This window comes from Dromaius novaehollandiae, chromosome 1, assembly GCF_036370855.1.
Source record: "Dromaius novaehollandiae isolate bDroNov1 chromosome 1, bDroNov1.hap1, whole genome shotgun sequence".
In the NCBI taxonomy this organism is placed as follows: domain Eukaryota; kingdom Metazoa; phylum Chordata; class Aves; order Casuariiformes; family Dromaiidae; genus Dromaius; species Dromaius novaehollandiae.
This window is the reverse complement of record NC_088098.1, coordinates 121834688-121856447: the sequence shown is the minus strand read 5'-3', so window position 1 is coordinate 121856447 and position 21760 is coordinate 121834688. Positions and strand designations below refer to the sequence as shown.

General features: G+C 42.3%; 1 protein-coding gene across 1 annotated transcript in view; it reads right to left on the bottom strand.

Annotated features, from left to right (window-relative positions):
• Positions 1-19915, bottom strand: part of UBASH3A (ubiquitin associated and SH3 domain containing A) — a 31509-nt gene extending 11594 nt beyond the window's left edge. The window contains exons 1-11 of the mRNA XM_026097977.2: positions 19789-19915; positions 16490-16543; positions 14738-14924; positions 11995-12193; positions 8372-8541; positions 7332-7540; positions 6304-6403; positions 4622-4721; positions 3095-3217; positions 2194-2286; positions 996-1140 (exon numbers count right to left, since the gene is read on the bottom strand). Of these exons, the coding sequence (XP_025953762.2) occupies positions 996-1140; positions 2194-2286; positions 3095-3217; positions 4622-4721; positions 6304-6403; positions 7332-7540; positions 8372-8541; positions 11995-12193; positions 14738-14924; positions 16490-16543; positions 19789-19901 (1493 nt within the window). The 5' untranslated portion in view covers positions 19902-19915. The remainder of the gene's footprint in view (positions 1-995; positions 1141-2193; positions 2287-3094; positions 3218-4621; positions 4722-6303; positions 6404-7331; positions 7541-8371; positions 8542-11994; positions 12194-14737; positions 14925-16489; positions 16544-19788) is intronic.
• Positions 19916-21760: the final 1845 nt, after the last annotated feature.

Genomic DNA, 21760 nt, shown 5'->3' with positions numbered 1-21760 from the left:
TGAGGGCCCCGAAAAGTCTTTGCTGAGCCCAGCAGTTATCTTTGAAGAACTCAAAACAAAACAAACCCCTTCCCCCACTCAATTTGGCACCAACATCGATCACAGTGAAATGCTGTTATCCTGCCTGCCTCTAAAATCTGAATGATAGCTGACTTGCTTTGGGGTCATCTCTCTCTCACCCTGACACTTGCCTGTTTTGCTTCCCCCCGGCTCTGCCCCAGGGTGCATGGGAACAGCCCCCGCTTTCTCTTTCTGGTGTAGCTGTTGCTTCCGAGGCTTCAGGGACACGAACGAGTGACTTTTTGTGATGTGGAGCTGTGCTAACCTGCTGTGTCCAGGGCTGTGCTCATCCGAGCCCCAGACTCACTCTCTACTTTGAGGGAGCTCCCCCAGGGCAGACCCTGAAACCCTCTCTTCGTTCTGCCCTGTAGGGAAAGGGCTGTATCCTAAACACAGGCTTTACTTTCTTTTTCTAAAGACACATCCCTTCATGGCTGAAAACCAGTGTGTTATTTACCTCGACAGGTTCTTCTTCACATTTCTAAAACACGCTTCATATGAGCAAAGGTAAAAACACGAATCATGACACCTGACACTAATGCCTACAATATAGCTGTGCTTGTGCATAACAGACTGCGGGCCTGAACTGGCAAATCTGCAGAGAACACCCAAGTGGGACTGATGCCATACACAAATACCAGATGTTTGTGTGGGTGCAGGTGTGACCACTTGTTCTGCCTATGCACATTCCCAAATATGTGTGTGTGTTCATATAAAAATGGTTTGTCTCAATGTCAGAGCAGCAAATGCAGCTGATTCCTGCCACAAAGCAGCTGGCAGCACATATTTTGTCAAAGGATCATGCAGACTTTGATTTGATCAGAATCACCCATTTTTGCAATGGTAATAATGGTTTATGACATGTAAGAGCTGGGAAAAGAATAAAAGAAATTTCAGAAAGAAAACATTTTTACGGATAGATAGGCAGCAATTACCTGTAACTTGTATCTATCTTGTAAGAGGCCTCTGTCAGTTCTGTCACAGTCATAAAGTTAGGAATTAGTCTGCTTGCTTCCCACTTTGTCCATTCAAAGAGTCCTGGTTCCACCCTTATTTTGACTTTTCGATCTAATTTAAGCCCTGGAAAAATAAGAAATGTTTATTAGAAAGATACATTCAAAGTGCTGCATTCAGACTGTACATTGCCCCTTGTTTGATGCAATATTTTCATTAACAAAGTGAAATACTTTTTGCCAAACAAAAGAGGACCATGTCAGTTAAATGAAACCAGCATTATACTCCTGCCTGACTAATGTTAAGGCACTAAAAATTCTTGCATTATTATTATTTCTGGAGTTCTGCTGTGATTATCTGAAAGATGCAGAAGAGGTTGGAAGAAAAGACCTCAGTAACGCTGCCATCTGAAAAAACATCAGACATGAAACGTTTTCACCATTTTATACAGTACTTTGTTCACTGGTCCTTGATGGGGCAAAAAATCATCTACAGTGTTAGAAATGGAATTCTATTGTAAAAAGACACATTCTTTTGTTCATTATTCTCAAGAGAGGTTACTGAATTACACAGATTCCCAGAATAAATGCACTCTCTTCCTAAGTCTAACATAGAGAGGATAACGAACTGAGAAGCTTTGACAGACCTATCACAGAGAAGAGAAAAGGCAAGAGGGAGAGGGAGAGGGAGAAGGAGAGGGAGGAGAAGAGAGAGGTCTTGATATATGAGAGAATTAAAATCATTTGATTTCCAAAGGTAAACTCTTTCAGGAGAAAACCGTCTTCCCTGATTCAAATATGTATTCCTTCAGAGTACTGGAAACACTTGCTTTTTGGCTCCAAATATTTTCTAGAAGAGGCAGCAGTAGGGATTTGAGTAGAAGCCACTAATGTTGAATTCTGCCTCACATGAAAGGCCTCTGTTTCATATCATACTAGATTCCATTATAACTAGAGAGGATTAGACTTAATAGGATCATCCTCTTACAATCATACATATGGCAACAGTTTTTATTACTGCCTATATTATCAACTAGACAAAATGGTCTTCCCTGCTTAAATATAGCAACAAACAACCACAGTCGTGCATCAACTTAACTGCACATCTCAGAGACTTCATAGACATTTGACAGAGACTTTTTCACTGTGGCAAAAGCCCTAATCAGTTTTGCTGCCTTACCTTCCAGTATGTGTTGAGCTGTCTGTATACAGCGGAGTGCAGGTGATGAGTACACAGAGCTGACTGCCACCTCCTGCTCCAGCAGAGCTTCCCCTAGAAGGGAACAGCAACGTGAGTTGTTGTTTTACGGATCATTAGAGACGAGAAACTACTGCAAAGCATTTTCTGCAAAAAAACATCTTGGAGTGTTTTAGTTTCAGCAGCATGGGATATATTGACAGCCCCTTTCTATTCATTTTTACACACTGTTGACTGAGCTCACTAGAAAGCTCATTCTGGTGGCAACAGCAAGTTTAAAGTGAATGTTGGAAAGATAATTATGGAAGATTAATCCCAAATCTGCAAATGGCACTTAGGTATTTGGCTGTCTCTGTATTTCTAAATCATCAGAGAGAGGCAAGCATCTGCACCAGATTTTTATTGTCACACTCAGGTTTGCATGCTCAGGGTACAGAAACAACTTCATCTTAGAAGTGAATTCAGTAAGACCAACCCACATCACCCAGATATCAGCTACCTGTGATGAGCTGACCATGGTCTGCTGACCGTGAAGCTGCTTCTTCAGGCCAGACCCTTCACTTCTCACTCTACCCAGTTAATGACAGCTGCATAAGACATTAGTCCCCCACAGACATGCAGGAAGGCATGTGTAGTGTTGCAGCTTCTTTCTCTCAGCTGTCTTTGCCAGGAACTGGTGAGCAGTCTGTCCAAGAAGAGCCACCAGCACAGTTCTCTATTTTACTATATAACAAGATCTTGTAGTAGTTGCCTCTAGAGACATGTTATCATAAAGAACACTGCTCAGAAATATTCCTACTGCAATGCCAATATGAATTTTTGCACATGATGAAAGCTTGTTTCCCAACCCCCTAAATTTGCAGTAGGACATTATCCAGATTACCTATAAGTCTTGACTGGAAAATACCACAGCAAGATAGAGGAGGATCGTACTCAAAATGCTTCATGCTGTCTCTCCGTTTTGGCAGGATGGAAGGAAAGTTCAGATCAGCTCTGTAGTATTTTCCTGAAATAAGGTGGAACATTTTGCTGCAGTATGAAGGAGGCAGTACCTGAATACCTGCTGCATTTCATTATAAGAGCTTATTCAATTTTTTTTTAATACTTAAGTGGTTGTTTCTGAGAACCCGACCTGAAAGTTACTTCTTTACTGGTAACAAAACAGGTTGGAGCCCATTCTATGGCCATGACAGCAAGTGACGAAGCAAGGCATTTGCCCAAAGAGCTAAATTCTCTTCCTGCCACCCCAAACATTCAAACTGTCCACAAGGAACAGTCTCTGGTCTCTGCTGTCCCCTAAACCTCATCTAGAAACTGGATGGATGAAGGGGAGCTATCATCAGCCAAGATCATGCCAGGGAACTAGCTAATAACTAAACAGTTCGGAGGATCATGGGGCAGTCCCTGAACTCAGGTGCCTACCAAATTAGTTTACCAGTACAGACATAGTGTCTCACTGATGGGGAAAAAAACAAAACAAAACCAAAAACCGGTCATATTAAAGAGATCACATTTTAAGGTCACAGTACTGATTTGGGAAATCATCTGTCCTAACAAGATATCTCTTTTGCAAGCTCTGCTCTGCAAGAGGACAGGAAATCACAAGAATTCTGTTCTGTGGGACTCAAATAAGATAAATATTCACTCCATATCAATATTCTTTTAGCACTGCCAAAATGACAAAAACAGTATTTCTATTGAATAAAAACAAAACCAATGAATTGATTATAGAGCCAGAAGGTACCATCCTCTTTATCTAGTGTGAAATTCATCAACATGTAGAAGATCGCTAGGAAAGAAGACTTTCAGCATAAAGCTTCCTTCTGAACTCTCCCTTCTCCTTGTTCCCCTCCTCCCTCTCAACAAATACTTCCCTCCTCTTAGTTGGTTTTTGGTACTCAAAAACATACTTTTTTTTGAGAGATAGTCGAGAAATTCAACTTTTAATTTAGGTCAGTGCTGACATGTCATTTCCATAATGGTTTGTTTGTGCTCTTCCTCACCAAGTTTGATTAGTGGTGAACTGCAACTGTGATGAACATGATGGGCTATCCTGATTCCGACTCTAGCACTGAAAGATATAGATATCTGATAAACAGCATTTAGATCAATTGTGTACCTAGTGGTAGAGATTTTGTGCATCCCTCAGTGAGATACATGAGCATTATCACAAGAGCTTTGCTTGTGCTGTAGAATTTATCCAGGATAAATATGTAGGACATGGTATGTGTGTTAAATACTGATTATATGAAGATCAAAGCAGTGTAGTGTCTGACTTTGCAATGTTATCCACTCTTCTGTCTCAGCACTTAGATTTACCTGCAGGACACTGAATTGCTTGTATCCCTGAGACTGGAGGTCGAGTCGTTTTGGTTCTAATTTGATAAGAACCTCCCATTCTTTTACTCACCATCTGCAGTTAAGCACTGTTGAAGCCAAGACTTCCCAAAAACCTGATCAACTCTTTCACCATGGCGCATCACCAACAGACCTCTTCGGAGAGTGGTGTTCTGAGAAAGTTGTATAAAAATTCTTTTTGTTATGATGTTATATTTAACCTGCATAAAAGGTCTGGATTCCATTGTCTAGGTGCTGCCCAACAGAGTAAGGACAGCTGTCCGTTCCTGAAAGGTTTATAGCATAAAGAAGCACCGCAAGTGAGAGAAAGGATCTGCTATAATAGAGGAGTATCTTTAGGCCACCTAATAAGCCTGATCAACTCTCTGTTGAAGGCAAAGGAAAGACATCTCTGACTTTCATGGGCTATAAATTAGGTTTTAACTCTATATTTACACTAGTAAAAGGTAGTGCTGATAACAAATCTTTTAATCCTTGTATGGGAAATAATTATAATTTCAGTACATATTATATGGCTGGTATAAACAAAAGAGGGAAACTAGTCAGCAGATTTTAGTGATAATGACTGAGAGGAAGCACATTCTTCTTTCCCCAGTGAAAACAGTAATTTTAACTGCTTTATATTTTTCATAACTGTGTTTGGGCAAGTCAGCAGTGAACCTAGATCTCCTCTGTGGCTACTTTTTAAATCAGATTGCATGGAATTACAAATATATTTTAAATAGTTTAGAGTTAGTTTACAACACACATAGATACAAATGAAAAGATAAAGAGAAATAGGTCAAAGGCTTAAAACTTTCTCAAGACTAACCTATTACAGTGCCACTGCTGCAACATTGAGATTAGAGGTGTGTATCTTCAGAAGTGGAGAAGGGAATTCTGAAGAAGCAGTATGAGATTTATATTCACATATTCTGCTAAACACAGAATAATACTGCATTTATGCCATAAGATACTAATGATCCCCCACAAGAAGATCAGAGTTCAAAACTAAGGTTTTGTGGTGGTGTTCTTCTTCTTGGGAGGAACTTCGAGACTGGGGAAACTCCTAGACTGCAGACGTGAACGTCTTCAGGCCAAGCGGTGGCTCTGCCACAGATCTGACCCAGATAAGAGGGGACAAGAGCACTTGAGAGCTGGGGTAAGGATGTGCAACTTTTGCAGGAGTGTCTCTCTTACAGACATTCACAGTCATCCTGAGATAAAACATTTAAATGTGCTAAGATCTGGAACTATGTAAACCATTAAGGTGAAATCCTTAGAATCTGGTCATGAAAGTAACAACTAACTAATTCTGCTCTAGTTACTCTGCTATGAACTCTTTTGAAAGACAAGGGACTATGTAACTTGAGAAAAATATTTATCCCAGTGTCTGTACCTTATTTGTGAGACTTGTTCCCGTTTCTCTGCAAAGCTTGTCTGTTAAGTCTGTGCACAGAGAAACTGAGCAGATATTTTATATGTTGTACTATTATGAGAGGAATAAAAAGAGATTTATGAAGGAAGGCAAGAGTACACATCACAAAATATATACAAGATACTGTGTGTCTGTGTGAGTGTATGTGCATACAGATATATACATATGTATTACACTATAACATGACACTATTAAGAAGAAACAGGAAGATATTATTAAAATTACTAAACACTTTTATTTAAGAGTATATTTGCACAAGCACATGACAAAAGTAAGGAAAAAAACTCAATTACCTGAACTGAAAGTATATTACTTACATTTCTTGACATAACTGGATTGATTTCTCCATTCAGCTTTACACTAGGTTCATTTTCAGTTTGGGTGAAAAATCTCGAAGCTGGTACAAAAGCATATTCTCTGTAGAAAAAGTAGAAGCAACACATGCATACACAAACATGGGTGCACACATAAATAGAAGGGATCTTTAAGTCATGACATTTTATACAGGAGCGTGAAAGCCAAGATTCATATTCTATTCATTAATCTTCACACAGTTGCTATCCACTTTATAACTTAGCTCTTTAGCTAGAATCTTTCCAGTAGCAAGGACATAGTAGTAGAAGGAGGTTAAAATAATAGTAACTGACATCATATTTTGTGTGTAACCATTCTAAAGTATGAAATTTGAAAGGGAAATGTTACCTGATGACCTCCTCTCTGTCTCTGTGGACTCAGCAAGGACTGTGCCTACAGCTCCTGCTTAGAAAACTTGGATCTAATCTAAAGGTACCATCAGTGGCACTGCCAGCTACAGAGCAAAGTACAGGAAGCCAGACAGATGCCTGTTGATATGGGTGAATCAACAGGATGAAGATGGGCTCAAGGTGGTGCATTTTTTCATTTCAAGTTAACTTTGCAACCTCTTGAAATGAGAAGAATAAAAGAGAAAAGAAAAAAGTACTAAGCCAGGCTGAAGTCTCAACCTACGCTGCAGAACACGGTCTTTTAAAATTCATTAGCATGTTAAGGTTATCCAAGAGCAAACAGAGGTCATTCTTTGAGCAGCTGAACTAATGTGCTCTGGGTTTCTATGGGTGAGTGTTTTATGTCTTTTATTGCAGAAATCCCAGCTCCCCATGCAGACTCCAAGGGTTCATCCCTTCAGCTACAGGGCTTTGACATGCTCCCCTCCCCTCTGCCCACACCACCTCCAGCTCACGCCTGGCAGCTGACAGCTCACAGCACGGATGAAATTCTGCCACATCTCTGCCATATGATAAGTGGCTGGTACAAAGCAAGCAATACCCGTTAAACTCCAGCACCTACAGAGGGGACTGTGACTTACCTGTGATTAACCCAAGTGTCTGACTCGTTGGCTCTCTCTGTGTAGTTTTCGGGAAGAAAACCTCTACAGCCAGTCCGATGCGAGGTCCCAATCACCCACCCTTCACTCACATCAGATTGCTGTGTTGGGTCAACATATATGAAGTCCCCAGAATTTATCATTAGTTCATCGATGTTCTGGGGCTTATACTGGAAGACGGCCCTCAGAGTCTGGGGGAAAATACATAGCACATAGCTGTTGTATGTGCTGCAGCATTTCAGAAGATGCTTGTTAACCCCTGTACTGTACATAGCAATCTATCTATTTTCTGGTCTGCAACTTATTCCTTAATGGCACTTCAGCAAAGGAAAAAAATTAATAATGCATATACAGTATGCGTAAAAATAGGCATTTGGTATTCATAAAAATGCTTCTTTTTTCCTGTAAAAAGTACAGACTCATTTAAAAGCAGACATAGTAAAAGCATTATCAACTCTTGCCCTGATAACTTGCAGTTCTCCTGACTGTGACCAAAATCTAATACAAGACTTGTACCAAAATAGTATACAGATCTGACTAAAAATATAGGGACCATTTATCATTCTATGGTTTAAAGTTGGAAAAGACAGCAGGAAAAATGTTGACTGTTTTTAACTAATAGTCTGTTAAGCAGAAAATCATCAGTGAGTGAACTGTGCCCTGCTCTCCAATATTTGACCTGCACTGGAACAGTGAAGAAAAGTGTAATTTTACGGAATTGAATTTTACTGCAAAACTGTGATCCGGTCACTTCTAGCAAATAGTCAAAGATCATGTCCTGTCTCTTTATTTTCTTGTGTCATTGTAAGTTCTGCTTTCCTGGCATCAGATCTACCATAAAGATATCTTTCACACTGATTCAAGAGTACAGTTTTTCAACTCAAAGAGATACTTGAAACAACCATGCGGTTTGAAATATTGCACTGTACACGCACTAATTTTGTTCATGAAAAAAAACAAGAGGGCTGCAGAAAAGATTTGAATTAATGAGTCAGAAAAATAAATAACTCTGATGGCAGTACCTGGTAATGTACAAAACGCATATCCCTTGAATAGAGAGCAGCTACCCACTGGCAGGCCTCCCCTGGGTTGATGGATTTGGCCAGTTGTTCCAAAGTCTTCTGATGGTGAGGATAAAACCTGTGAGCCAAAGTAAGATGGACCTGCTTTTGGCAAGGTTTCACATGGCAATCTAGGAATAAAAAAGTCAGCTCATGTCACAAAATAGAAGCAAAGGTCATCTAATGCTGTTCTTGATTTATCCTACATGCTTTGCACAATACAGAAAATATCACAGTGCTTAGTGGTAGAGCTGACCATATGTGTAGTGAATAACTGTTTTTCAGAATGTCATAGTTTTAGTCATACCAAAATATTCACAGATCTGCACTGGATTTGCTTCTGGGCTTCAGCTGGGAAAAGACAGTTTAAAAAAACTGCCCATGGGAGTTAGGTTTTATTTGTTGTTCCAGGGTTTGAATTCCTCAAACTTGTATCTCTCAGACAGAGCTATTCAGGGGCCAAAGCCCTTCAGTCTCCACTGGTGATCCAGTTTCACTTGGTTGTCACCAGAGCAGGGATTAGGACCTATTTCTTAGGGATGCAGTCAGGCCATAAAGCTGGGCAATAGCACAGTGAGATTGCTCCCTGGCTCAGTTATTCCAGGCAAATTAGAGGAGCTGCAGCAGGAAAGACTAAGGTCACCCATATCCACACAGCCTACACAAAGTTGGGTAGGGTGTTCTCCTGGGAGATGGCAGGAGTGGATTCAAGTCTCCTCAGGCAAACAGGTGTTCTGAAGCTGTGTCTCCCAGCCTCTAGGGAAATGGCCTAACCACTGAAATACTGGTTAGCACAGTGGAGGATGGCGTTTCTTCCTCAATCCCTTCACTTCCTTGGCTTTTCATGCTTTGTTTTGGGCCAGAAAGACATTTTCATTTGACACAAAACCCAAATGTTGACTCTATTTCACTGAGAAAAAAATTAAAAAATAGTCTGACTTGATCCAAGAGGATTTAGTTCTGTGACTGGCTTGGCTGCCAATCTGAACTGCTGGTGATTCCTGGGGCCCTAATTAAAGCCTCTTCTTCCAAACCACCCTGTGAACACCTTTGCCTTATCTTGTGGCAGAGCACCTCCTTCCAGCAAAACCAGCAACCAAATAAGTAACACCCATGCTCCCAGGCCCGCCTTTCTTTCTGCTTGGCATGCTCAAGGCCTCTTTACTTTCGGTTTTCAAACATCAAATTGGAAAAATGAAAAAAAAAACCATTAGTCAAATCCAAATGCAGAGCCTGTGGCAATGAAAGTACCCGTGAGACTCTGCTCTGGTGCACGGTCTCATGGTTCATGAGCCAGATCATCCTGTCTCTCTCACAGCCACTTTGGGGTGACCTCCTGGCCTGTCTTTGCTTGCTCAGGGTGCAGTTTGGCAGCACATCACCTTCAGGGCCATGGTGCCCCCCTCCACCTCAAGCTCTCACTACCACCTCCTTATGCGGCAGCTCACCACATCCTCAGTTGCACAGCTGCCGGCACAGCTGCCTGCTAAACCAGGCGACAGAAGTGATCAGTGTTGAAGGATAAACTTGCATCCAAAAAGAAGAGGCAGGAGCAGTTATTTTTAACTGGGACTTCACTGATATACTTTACAGAGTGGTCTCAAAGGTGATGGCCTCCACGCAGCAACCCAGGCTGTGGGGCTGGAAACATGGGGCTGATGGCAAAGGCAGCTGGGAGCTCCTGCAAGGGCTCTGCTGCAAGGGCAGGCAATAGCATGAGGAGTGCAGAGGAAAAGCAGTGGGGATGTGAAGCTGAACACAGGGGGAGGAGGCTGATCTTCCTACACACCTTTGCCACTGGAAGAAATGGCATGTTGCACTACATGCTTGATCCCTTTCTCTTCCCTGCTGCTATCCTGACTGAGCCATGCAGAAGAGGCTGGATCTGAGGGAGGAGGGTTGAGCCAGAACGGCAGTTAAAAAAGGGGACTTAATAAAATGCTCTGTAACAGGCCCTTTTCACTGGAACCTTAACCCCAAATCTGGTGCTCAACTTCTCCTTACAGCCCAGGCTTTTGGCAATCCCAGGGCAGCAGAGAGGCAGGCAGGCTGGAGAGGATGCTTAAACAGAGATTGATGGCTCCTGAATGCAGACCTCTTCCACACTGCTGTGGTTGAAAAGGTCCTTTGCTCTTTTTCCCTAAGAGAGAAAGAGGCCCTTTTTCATTTCTCCCTAAAGAAAACTGGAAGGCAGGGCCCCCTGGTCCATACTTGGCTAAGCCTTGCTCTGGGGCAATCTGGACCCGCTGTCATCTGCCTATGAGGGCTGCTCACGGGCTGAGACAGCTGCTATCACTGTCTCACTGCTCCTTCATCCTCTGCCATCCCTTTCTTTTGCTTGTATGACATCCAGGAAGATGGGGCTGGAGCCCCTGGCGACATGTAATATACACAAGATAGGGAAAATTTATACAGCGCCTGTTGCACCAGCGTCTGAAAGCACCAGCATGCTCCTAGGACTTTACAGGGATCTCTCTTCCCTAGTACTGGGTGCTTGGTTTAGAATATATGCCTGCAATTCCTTATTGTATTTATCACCTTGCCAACTACTAATGCACAAGGTACTTCAGTCACCTGTGCCATGAGTGTCAAAAACTTATTTGTCCTTTCTGTGCTTCAGATGAGCAATTTTGGGGCAAGGGAGATCACTAGCTGGCACATAGCTACTGAAAGGAAATAGATGACTACAACTCAGGAGCAGAGGGACCTACGTCAGCACTGGGGAAAATCCAGGCCTGCTGGGCTATAGTTCTTCTTTCTTTCATTTCTGCCTTTCTTTTCAGGTTGGCCACAGAGATGTGAACACCCCCAAAGACAGAAAGGTCTACTGTCTGCCAAGGCTGCATGTGAGACAGAGAACTGGGTATAGGTAGGATTTGGGGTTTTTCCTCCAAGCCCATTTTTTCTATTTTCCTTCTGTCCCCTCCCAGTCATGATACTGATCCTTGGTGAGAGAAAGAAGAAGTAGGGGTTAGGTACGGAGGTCTAGGAATAGGGAGGATTATATCTCTGCCCATCTTGGATATCCAGATCAGCAGCCTGTCAAGTTACACAGCCAACTGTTTCATCTTGCAGCTCAAGAAAAGAAATGCATACAAAAGCACAATCAGATAGCAATTACCCCAATGAAGCCAATCCCACAGAAACTCTTATGTAGCAGCTCAAAAATGAATAACCCTCAAGCCATTTTCAAAATCCTTGGAAAGGAGCCCAGTAAAGCAACAGCTAATACCATTCTGAGGGACTGCTCTACCCATCAGCTGCCTGCAAGAGGTTGCCAAGTAAAGCCTTTGCCTGAATTTCCTAAAGAGAAAGTTAACAAAGGCTTTTAGCATTTTTCTTTTTTTCTTGTCTACTGATTTCAGCAAAAACAAAACCTTCTAGACAAAAGCATTATCTTCAGAGTCTAAAACAAGCTGCAAAACTCTCCTAGACATGTTATTTTCCATTACATAGGAGGAAAGGATTCTTGCTTGCAGTAAAATATCTTCTTAGCTCCCCCAGAGACACAGGAGATGCTTTCAGTATCACATCTAAGCATCTGTTCTACAATTCACAAATTTTCCCGCTGATGTTGATTGTACCTGCTAAGGCTGAAGCCTCTGCAGAGAATGCCATAGCAAATTCTTTGAGGATATTTGCATGGCTGTCACCAACGAAGAAACCAAGGTAGCTGGTGGATGAATGTAGTGATAGGGAAAGGAATGGTGGAAAGCACTGTGAAAAACGTTCACCAACTCGGTTTAAGGCCTCATACAATAATTCCACTTTCTGATCTTCACACTGAAAGAAAACAGAAGAACCTGCTTTACAAACCATATTAACAGCCACTTTCTCAGACTGTCTCATATAGTAATACCAGAAGCAAGATGGAAATTAGATTTCTTAAGGAAGAGAGCACATCTATGAACTTGGCTGAAATTCCTGATATTAAAATCATTAATACAGGCAGTTTGGTCAGCACAGTGTGTTGGTGCTATAATAAGAGATAGTCTTTTACCATTAGGTGTATCTAGCCTAGGTAGGAAGGGGCAAAAAGATTTTACTATCTGATAACTGTTCAGTAGTTGATCTGAAGTGAGGCAGTGATTATGACTTCCCTCTTTTAAGTGAGCATTTATATTATTGTTATCTTGCAGTCTTTAGCTGAAATTGGTCCTATTAAACCTTCAAAATCGCTTATGCTGAGCTACATACATAGTAAAATTCACAAGGAATCTTTGTCAGATTATCTTTAATGTTCTAATTAAAGCAAAATAAAGGATTGTACCCAGACGTGCCTCAGCAAAAACTGGCAATTAAGCAATTTAAGAAATGCAGAGATAAAGAATGGAATTTGTGCCATCCAGCCAAAGACACAAACATTAACAATGCTCACCCTCTGTACTGCTGTATTCTCCTTAACTGAGCTATTTGTTCCATTTAGCCTTTACATCAGGTCAAACTGTTGAAGTGAAGAGCCAAAGAGAAGAAAGGAGCTACAAAAAAGGAAACAGAATCCAACTGGGGAGGAGGTCCAAAGCTTGCATCCATTGTGCTCCACTCTCAGACTGGGGTTTATCTGTTCACCGCATGGGTGCTCAGATCCCATCACCCCTCTCTCATCTCTGTATTTTGAACTCTCCAATGCTTGCCTTTAAAGCACTTCCACTTGCTACTTAAACAGTTGTTCTCTGTTAAGCATTTGCGCCGTCCACCCTAAAGTGGACCCACACTTCAGCTGCAAGCCACTGCCACGGCATGGTTGTCTTGCACTTCCTGCAAGCCGTGCAAGCTCCCCTCTGACAAGCCAAGGGGGGACACGCTAAAGGAAGGCACTGGCATACTGGTCCTTGTTGGGGGGAATTGGGGAGTGCACCTAGGGCAGCCACCATCCCACAGGCTCCACTGAGCACCTGGCACCACATGGCAAGTCTGTGAACTGCAGGAGACTTGTAGAGTCAGGAAACAGGACAGGGACAAGCCAGGAGGAGCAGGTGGGAGCCAGTTCAGTGTGTCTCACTTTCCATGTGTGAGGCTCCCCCATTCAGCTCTCGCTGACAGCTGAGGAACAAAGAACTAGCAGCAGATATTCATGGAGAGTACAATTATCCCTAGAAATATGCTACCTGAAACACGCCTGAGATGCATGAGATGGGGGTTACAATTCAGTCATCTCTTCCAGGTCAGGCCTTTAAACTTGACACCTTTCAAGAGCACAGCATTCATTATTAATTAATGTTTTTGTTCCATATAATTGTGATTAATGGCCACATGGTAACACGATATTCAATATTTTGCAACAAAATACTTTTATTTTCACTGCCTGTGCTCAGCCACATAGTTTAGCATGGAAGTATGACAAATGTAACAACTTTGTCCAGCTGCTCTAGCTCATCTGTTTCAGTGCATCTCAAATGCAGCTGATGTTCAAGTATAGCATGGTCAACATGCAGAAACTGGATTCCAGCTGGCTCCAGAGTTTTTCCAGACCAGTGAATCTTTGCTAGCCTTTGCTTATATTGGCATATTCACCCAAACATAGGAAGACAGCTCTGCTGAGATGACTCTAAAGTGTCATCCAGTATTCAGAAAGTCAGCTAGGAGGATGGTAGCATCTCCAGAACCAGAAAACTACCCACCAAGAATCCAGCTCTGGAGCCTAATTTCCATATTAAATTATGGATAAAGTGACTCAGTTGCACTGCTGGACTACAGAGTCTGGATCTCCTTGCTCCTTCTTTCCTGTGCATTCTGCTTTCTTCTTTTTCATAATGGCCAAGCTTCAGTAGAAGGGGTAAAGAATGACACATGCCATCACAGTAATAGCTTAGCAACTAGGGCACTCTAGGGGAGGCAGGGGTTTCCTTGAGACTACTGTAGGCCTAGTACCAAAGCCTCCCACATCCTATGACAATGATATCACCTTTACACCATTGGCAGCTGCTGCCAGCCTGAGGAGGAAGGCTTAGTGTCCTGGATCCAAGCGGTGAGCTGCACGCGGTGAGCAGTGTTTCCCATTGACAGGGCCTGCTCAGCCAAGGCTGCAGAGGGTTGCTCTAGAGACATGATAGACATGTCACCCGGCTACCCTGAGTCATCCCACTCATTCCAGCTCCTAAGTTTTAGACAGGCTGAGGTCTAAGTCAGGTATCTAAAGTGTGTGGTGGGAAGGTGGCTCTCAGTGCCTATGCAGGGGCTGAACACAGTAATAGAGCTAACACTCATGCCTGGACCTGGGTCATGTCAGTTTGATCACGAATGAGAAGTTCTGGTGGAAAACAGCTGCAGGTGGTCTAGTGACACCAGTAGTGGATATTTAGCCCTTGTATGTCTTTTGTGCCTTACCGTGAAGAAATCACAAAGTGTGATGTGTGGAAAAATCTCATGAGCTCTGTTTTTCCCACACTGGTTCTTGCTCTCCTTCCAAAACTCTTGCAGGTAGTTATGCAAGTGGCCAGTGGGGCACAAGTAAAGGGCATACTCCTGAGGGATTGGGTCATCCAAAGAGGGATCATTGCAGTGAGAATGTAACCTGGAATTGAGAACATATTATACAAAGTAAGCATTTGCATCACTTACTCTTCTTTCTCTTGCTTGGAGACATCCACTACAGAGAGTAGAAAAAGGTAATACAAAGTTGTTACTCCCTGGAGATTAGAAATGAAAAGCTAAAATGAAAACTTCCCTCAGATTTTCTCTATGGAATATTAATTAATGGAGAAAGGCCTTTGGGGCTTTGTTTCTGTTTTTTTTGTGTGTGTGTTTTGCATTTCATTACATGTCTTAATTTTTTTAGGTGTCTGAAAATGAAAGACAGAAAAAAAGAGTTTTTGTCATGTTGTAGGGTTATTTTTCCCTCTTTTTCATGACTGGAAACAGAGGACTGGAAGAGGAAAAAGAGGCAATGGGTAGCAAAAGTTGAGGAACGACAGAATGAAAAATAATTGAAGTTTTAAAATATACTCACAAAGCGCTATCATTTTTATTCAGCCCTAATAAAAGCAAAAACGACAAGCCAGGAAGTGCACAAGCAAAAATCAGAAACTTATATCCCAGATGATGACAGCCTCCACCTTGTTCTGCACATGCTGCATATTTAGCTTCACAGCTTTTAGATCGTGGGTGATTATTGGAAAGGGGATGGTGTCCCTGACAAAGCTCTTTTCCATACTACCTTGGTTTGAGATGAACATGCTATTCTCTAATGTTTCCTCTGTCTTTTCAGAAATAAATCCAAAAGCCAAACCAAAAAACACAGAACAACAACAAAAAAAATTGGAGAGAGGGTGAGGAGAGATTAGATTTGATTTGAATGAGGATTAAAATAAAAAAGTAACTTATAAACTTCAAAATGTTCTGTGGGAGTCTTGGAACAGAGGAAAAAACTTAGCATGTTCAAGACTAACAAGTGATTTTGACTCAAATCGTACCTCCCTCAGACTGTCAGCTCTTCAACTTATTTTGTATGAGTCTTTCTCAGAGGAAGACAACTGCCCTGATTGCTTTCAGTCAGTGCCATGTAACCCCATGCTGTAGCTCTATGGATTTGTAATAATCACCACTACAAGGCTGGCATACTTTCCATGTTTTCTTCCCTTTTTCCAGGTCTGTGCCCTGTGTCCGAGCTCTGTGCTCCGCTGGGGTACAGAGCTGTCTTCACAGAGGCAATAACTGCGCTCAGAGAGGCGACTGCAGGCAGGAGCAGGCCATGATGGCCAAGTCTACAAATAAGCACAACGCTCAAAACTGAGGAGGCATCTGTGCCCTGTGTTGCTGGTCATGAGATGACCGTCACCACTGGGATAAAAGTTGTTGCACTTGCCCAAGACTGCCCCTTCCTCCTCAGCCTTTGATTTACCCTGTGCCTTCTGCAAATAACCTCACTTCCCAAAATAAGCAGTTAAATGCCATTATTTCTTTCTCTTCATGAACTAAAATGAAATAAAGACAAACTGAATAAAAATGACATGAAATGAATGCAGAGTTTTTTATGGTGATGGCTGTTGAGTTCAAATTTACTGACAGAATCAGCACATGAACAAATATTTTTAACTAGGTTTGATAGGAAAGCCCTCCTTAGAAATCACAGGCACTTACCATTTTGCAGCATCTTCTGTTGTCTTTTGTCCGGTAGCAGCCAAGGCTTTTTGCCTAGAAAAAACAAAAAGTATGCATCAGAATTACAGAGAGAACTAAAATGCTTTTCCATGACTCCAGCAACATAAAAAAGAATGGACATTCTGCAGCCATCAAGTCTATTTTCCAGCACAAATAGGACCTACTGTGACTAGGTTATTCCTGGAAGATGTTTATGTAACACATTTGTAAAGCCCTCCAGGCAGTCTTTTCCGCTGCAAGGCTTTAATTTCCTAAAGACAATTATCCTGTCCTCCCCACAGGATATCCTCTTTTGTATTCTGGAGATATTTCCTTAGCACCCTTACTTACTATCCGGGTTTACTTAAGGTTGGGTAACACATCTGTGCACAGACTGTAAAAGTAAGGTTTGCTCTATTCATAGGATAGTGTTCTTGCTAATGATAAAGTCCAAGCTCAGGCCCAAGCCCACATTTCATAGGTACAACCAAAGCAAAACATGCTTATACTTGAGGTTTGAAAATCTGGATTGAAAATTTTCCATAGCCCAGCAGAGAGCCAGATCTAAGCCACAAGTTCAGATGCAAAGTCAGTCCAAGGTAAGGGACAATGTCTCAAGTTTTTCTCCCATATCTGTCATTCTCTGGAAACAAATTGCATTCACACTTCCTTTTCTCACAAGAGCTTTCAAAATGCCACCAATGTCCTTCACATGAACGAGTTTTTGTGACTAAAGGCAAGGTTTTTGGAGAGTGAAGGATTTTCATTGTTTAAGTAGCACCTGTATACACAAACCCCATTTTCAGCCCTGGAACCCACCTGTAAATTTTTCAGAAGTCACAAAGGGGAGTGAGAGACAGTGGACGTGGGGGAAACATGCTAAATTACTTGGTATGAGTTCATCTCTTTCCTTCTCTCTTGAGCACATACTTTATGGCAGCTGGGTGCTGAGGGCATTGGTTTGTTTAACATAGTCTTCTCAAGTTCTTATCCTCCACTCGTCCCCATGGCACCTGAGCACATGCCAGCAGGGCATTAAACAGCAGGACCCAGGCTTATCCGGGTGCTTCCTCCCAGCCTTCTGCCTTCCCTCTAATACAGAGCTACCTATGGTTTGTTAAAAACAATGAAAGGTACTTATATGCATGACAAATTGTGCTTGGCTCATTAGTGGGGGCTTGACATGGCTGAACGCTAATGTGCATCTTTCAGCTTCGGCTTTACCTCCTACTTTCCTTCTTCATGTAGTAAATTAACTGTCATGGCCAAATCAATGTCAAAAACATAAGCCAGCTATCATAAAACTAGTTTGCATCTTCTGTGACTGCAGTACTCCTGCACGCTTTCTTTCCATCCTTCCTCTTTCTCCCCCTTCTCCATCACATCAAACATGAATGACCTGTGTTTGCACTGTTCTTCCCACACAGCCCTTCCTGCTTTATGCTGCTGAAAAGCCAAAGCCTGCCTCTGCTCTGCCAGAGATGCCAGCCTTTATCACCTGCTTGTTAAATCTCAAAGTGAGCACTTTGCCACTTTATGCCATGCTGCTTCTCGCACTAAGAGAGAAGCTCTCTACAAACAGAAATATGCTACACTAGAAAATATATGTTAAAAAATCATGGCTTTACAGGCAGAATAAACTGGTGCTTCCCTGAAGCAGAAAACTGTTGGCACAGTTCAGTACAGTCTAAACATGAGGAGAGGCCCATTTTGCTGACTTGATGCTAGGCTTGATGCCCACATACATGGTTTTTGTTCTTTTGGGAAACATTGCTTTGGCATGTCAGTTCTACGTTATTAGAGATGCTGTGCTATTTCTATGCAGCCTTGTTTTGTTCAGGCCAGGATGTCACAAAAGAACAGTCTCTCAGTACTTTGATTTACAGCTGAAACCAAGAACTGCAGAGAAAGTTAAAAGGTTTTATAAAATGTGATCCAAATTTTGAAGATCTAAAAATCTTTAAAGTGAAATTAAAGTTCAAAAAAAAAAAAAAAGACTTTTGGACATTTTGTTATTTTATGTTGACTTGCATGTACTTTGGCCACTGTTTGTTGTTTTTGACCTGGGAAGCACAAACCCATCTCAGTGACAGCAGAAAATGTTTAAAAGGGAATTTGAAGAACATCACCTTCAGAACCCAAAACTTTAAAACTAGCCGCCACCCTGGCGTGATCAAACTTATAGTATACAGCAGTGAACCAGATTTTCGGATAAGCTCCACACCTAAAATTCCAGTCGACATGACTGGGAATAAGGGGCCCAGAGTACTTTCACAAGTTGTGCCCGTTATGTCTGTGGTTGTTCCATTAAACAGCATTTCTGTACTGCGCCTTTTCAACTGGTTTAATTTTCAATGAAAAGTCAAAATGGAGGCTACAAAGACATACTGCTTTCCCTTTTCAAACAATTTTAATGAGGAGTTCTTTGACATTTAAATAAAAAGAGTTATTTTCTGAAGAGCAGGTGTTGACAAATATGTGGTTCAACTGGCCACCGCAGAAGTGTCCAAAGTTGCCCTCCAGAAATTTGGAACTCTCACATAAAACTTGTCTACCCAATCTGAACAATGTCTGGGGAGGGAGTGATCATCATGTTTCTTTTTTATTAGCTCGCTTGCAAATGCTGTCCCCAGTTAATCTTTCGTCAGTTGAGGTTGTCAAGAATAGCATCTGATTCTTTATTATTATGTGGTATTTTCCCGTTAGGATATGCTTTTGGAACAAGATCTTTCAAGACAGGAATAAAAAGTGATAGACTTTTTGACAATTTGTTAAACATATCAACATTATTAACATAAAAAGCCCCAAACATATTAACAAAATATGGCATTTTGTGAAAAAAAGCTTACTCTTTTAGAACAGTTTCCAGTGACAAAACCCAGCAAGAGATCTTTGTCAGGCCTGACAATGACTTAGTATAGAAGATACGCCCACATTTAACTCCCTCATAATAATGGTGATAAGACCAAAAATAAAAAAGGAATTATGCCAAGAGTTAGCTATGGACATCAGCTTCTTAAGTCATTTTGAAACCTCTCAACCTCAAGACGTGGAAGAGTATGGGTCTTCAGAGATACACATAGTATTTTAAGAAATGGATACAGAGCAGGTTGTTTTCAGAATACGAACAAAACACTGCTCTACAAGAAGTTCAAAGCAAGACATATCTGATCCCTGTGTAGAGACATCACCACCCAGAAAGGGCACACTTTCTCGATTAAAAATGCAGGATTTCTGCATTCAAATTCTCACCAGAAATACCTCCTGCTATATAAAGGGAGCTTAAGTACATTACTCACGCGATATGAGCTGGGAATCCTTTGGCTAAGAGGGGCTCAAGGAGTGAAGAGGTGCTTTTGTTCCTGTGTTTGTTGGACACCTTTGCATATAGCTGTGTCTCAGCCACCGCCATCTCTTCCACTTCTCCTCCAAATGCACTTTCAGTGCTCACAGAAACTGGGGTGGGAGGATGAGGGCGGGAGAGAGAGAAAATGAGAGAGAGAAAAAAATAAAAACCCCTCAAACCTCCTGTGATCTTTTTGACAAAAGCTGATATCCTGTTTTCATAAGGTGTGCATCTCTACATTTTTGTTTTAGGACGACTAAAAAAGTAAGTCTTCTCCTGTCTGCCCCAGCAGAACAAGTCCAGAGGTAAAAACCACAGTCAGCGTAGGCTTGCCAGGAACGTGAGACTGGATTTCCTTCTCTCAGCCCTTCATTTTAAGTTTTCTTCTGGAAGCCAAGAAATCTACTTGAGCTGCTACTGAGGTGATAGCCTGTGGTATGTATGAAGTTAGCTGATGGGCTGAATTAACTCTTTTTGAGCTAGACTTCCAACCCCTAGCTAGCTAGTGCTCCAATCCCTACTGTACACAGCTCCCATTTTGGTGTCCTCAGCCAAAAGGTCATGAACTGGCCAACTATGGAAGATGAAATCGCATTTCCCTTTTTAGGTGTGATCACCTGAAGCCAGGCTTGGGGCAGGTAAAAGAGGTAGCTGGGAAAAGCCTGTCAGTGCTGCTCTCTGCAAGGGACCACAATTTAATTATGCCTTCACAGAGATGCACTGGTTGATCCCAAGGCCTTCCCAGGGCCTCCCCGGGGCCTTCCCGGGTTCAGCAATCCCCTTCCTTCACTGTGGAAGAAGGCAAACTGACTAGAGAGGGCCCCAAGGTGGCTCCCGGACCAGGATGCGCCTACGGAGGGATCTCTGGACCGGGATGCTCCTGCAGAGGGGCACCTCCTGTCCACACTGCTCTCTGCATCCGCTGGACAGCAAGAGTCACCAGAGGACAGAGCCTGTGTGTCGAAATGAACCCTGACTCTTCCCCCAAGTGGAAGTTTCCTGAGGGGTACCCCGGTAGACTCTCTCCTGATAGCGGGCTGCCCCTGCAGCGAAGGGGAGAGCATCAGAGCACAGAGAACAAGTAAAGCTCTGCGGCTTGCTTTATGCATCCTCTGGGTATTTTTACATCCTCCTTCAATTCCTATTTGCAGGGAAGGCAGCTGAAAAGGTGAGGTAACAGACAAGGAAAAACTCTGCATGTCACAGCCTAGATTTGCACCAGAAATAGGAAGTTAATGGGAGTGTTATGAGACATCCTGTCCTTTGGAAATGCCGGTTTCCATCATGCGCATTGAACAGCTACCCTCATCGGTACCAAGCTCCAGGGAACTTGAGTTTGACATGGAAAACCTTAATTTCTTTCCTGGTCACTCAGGAGCCCTGTTTTACTTAAACTTGCTACAACTTTTTGCTCCACCTCTCGTCCTCCTTCTTCCCTCCGCCTTCCCCTCTGCTGCCTCTCTCTCTTTAGAAAAAAAAGTCAAGTCAAATCATACTTATACTTGAGTATTCTCTGAAGCTGACTATACATTTTCAGTTTCTAAATCCCAGAGTACAGATGAGCTGATCTTTATCCTATCAAATCAAACACACTATTTTCAGGATTATCAGTTACTGCTTGCAAAGTGCTTCCAAAACATTATCAAATGTATAATAATTGAAGTTATCCATAATGAAAGCATGGGTCCGTTTCAAAAACTCTCTTTAAGCGTGCTCTTTGCTGCATGCACACAGCAAAGGGGAAATCAAGTTAACAAATCAAGCAACGTCAGCCTAAGGCCTTGTTTGCCAGAGACAAAACACCTGGGGCTTCTGCCTTCTGCCCTGCCTCTCGCAGATTTTGACAGGCCCATCTCTTCAGCTGTATGATTTCTGTTAAGCAACAAGCAAGTGCAAGCCTGGGGCTTAACCTCTGTGAAGTTTCT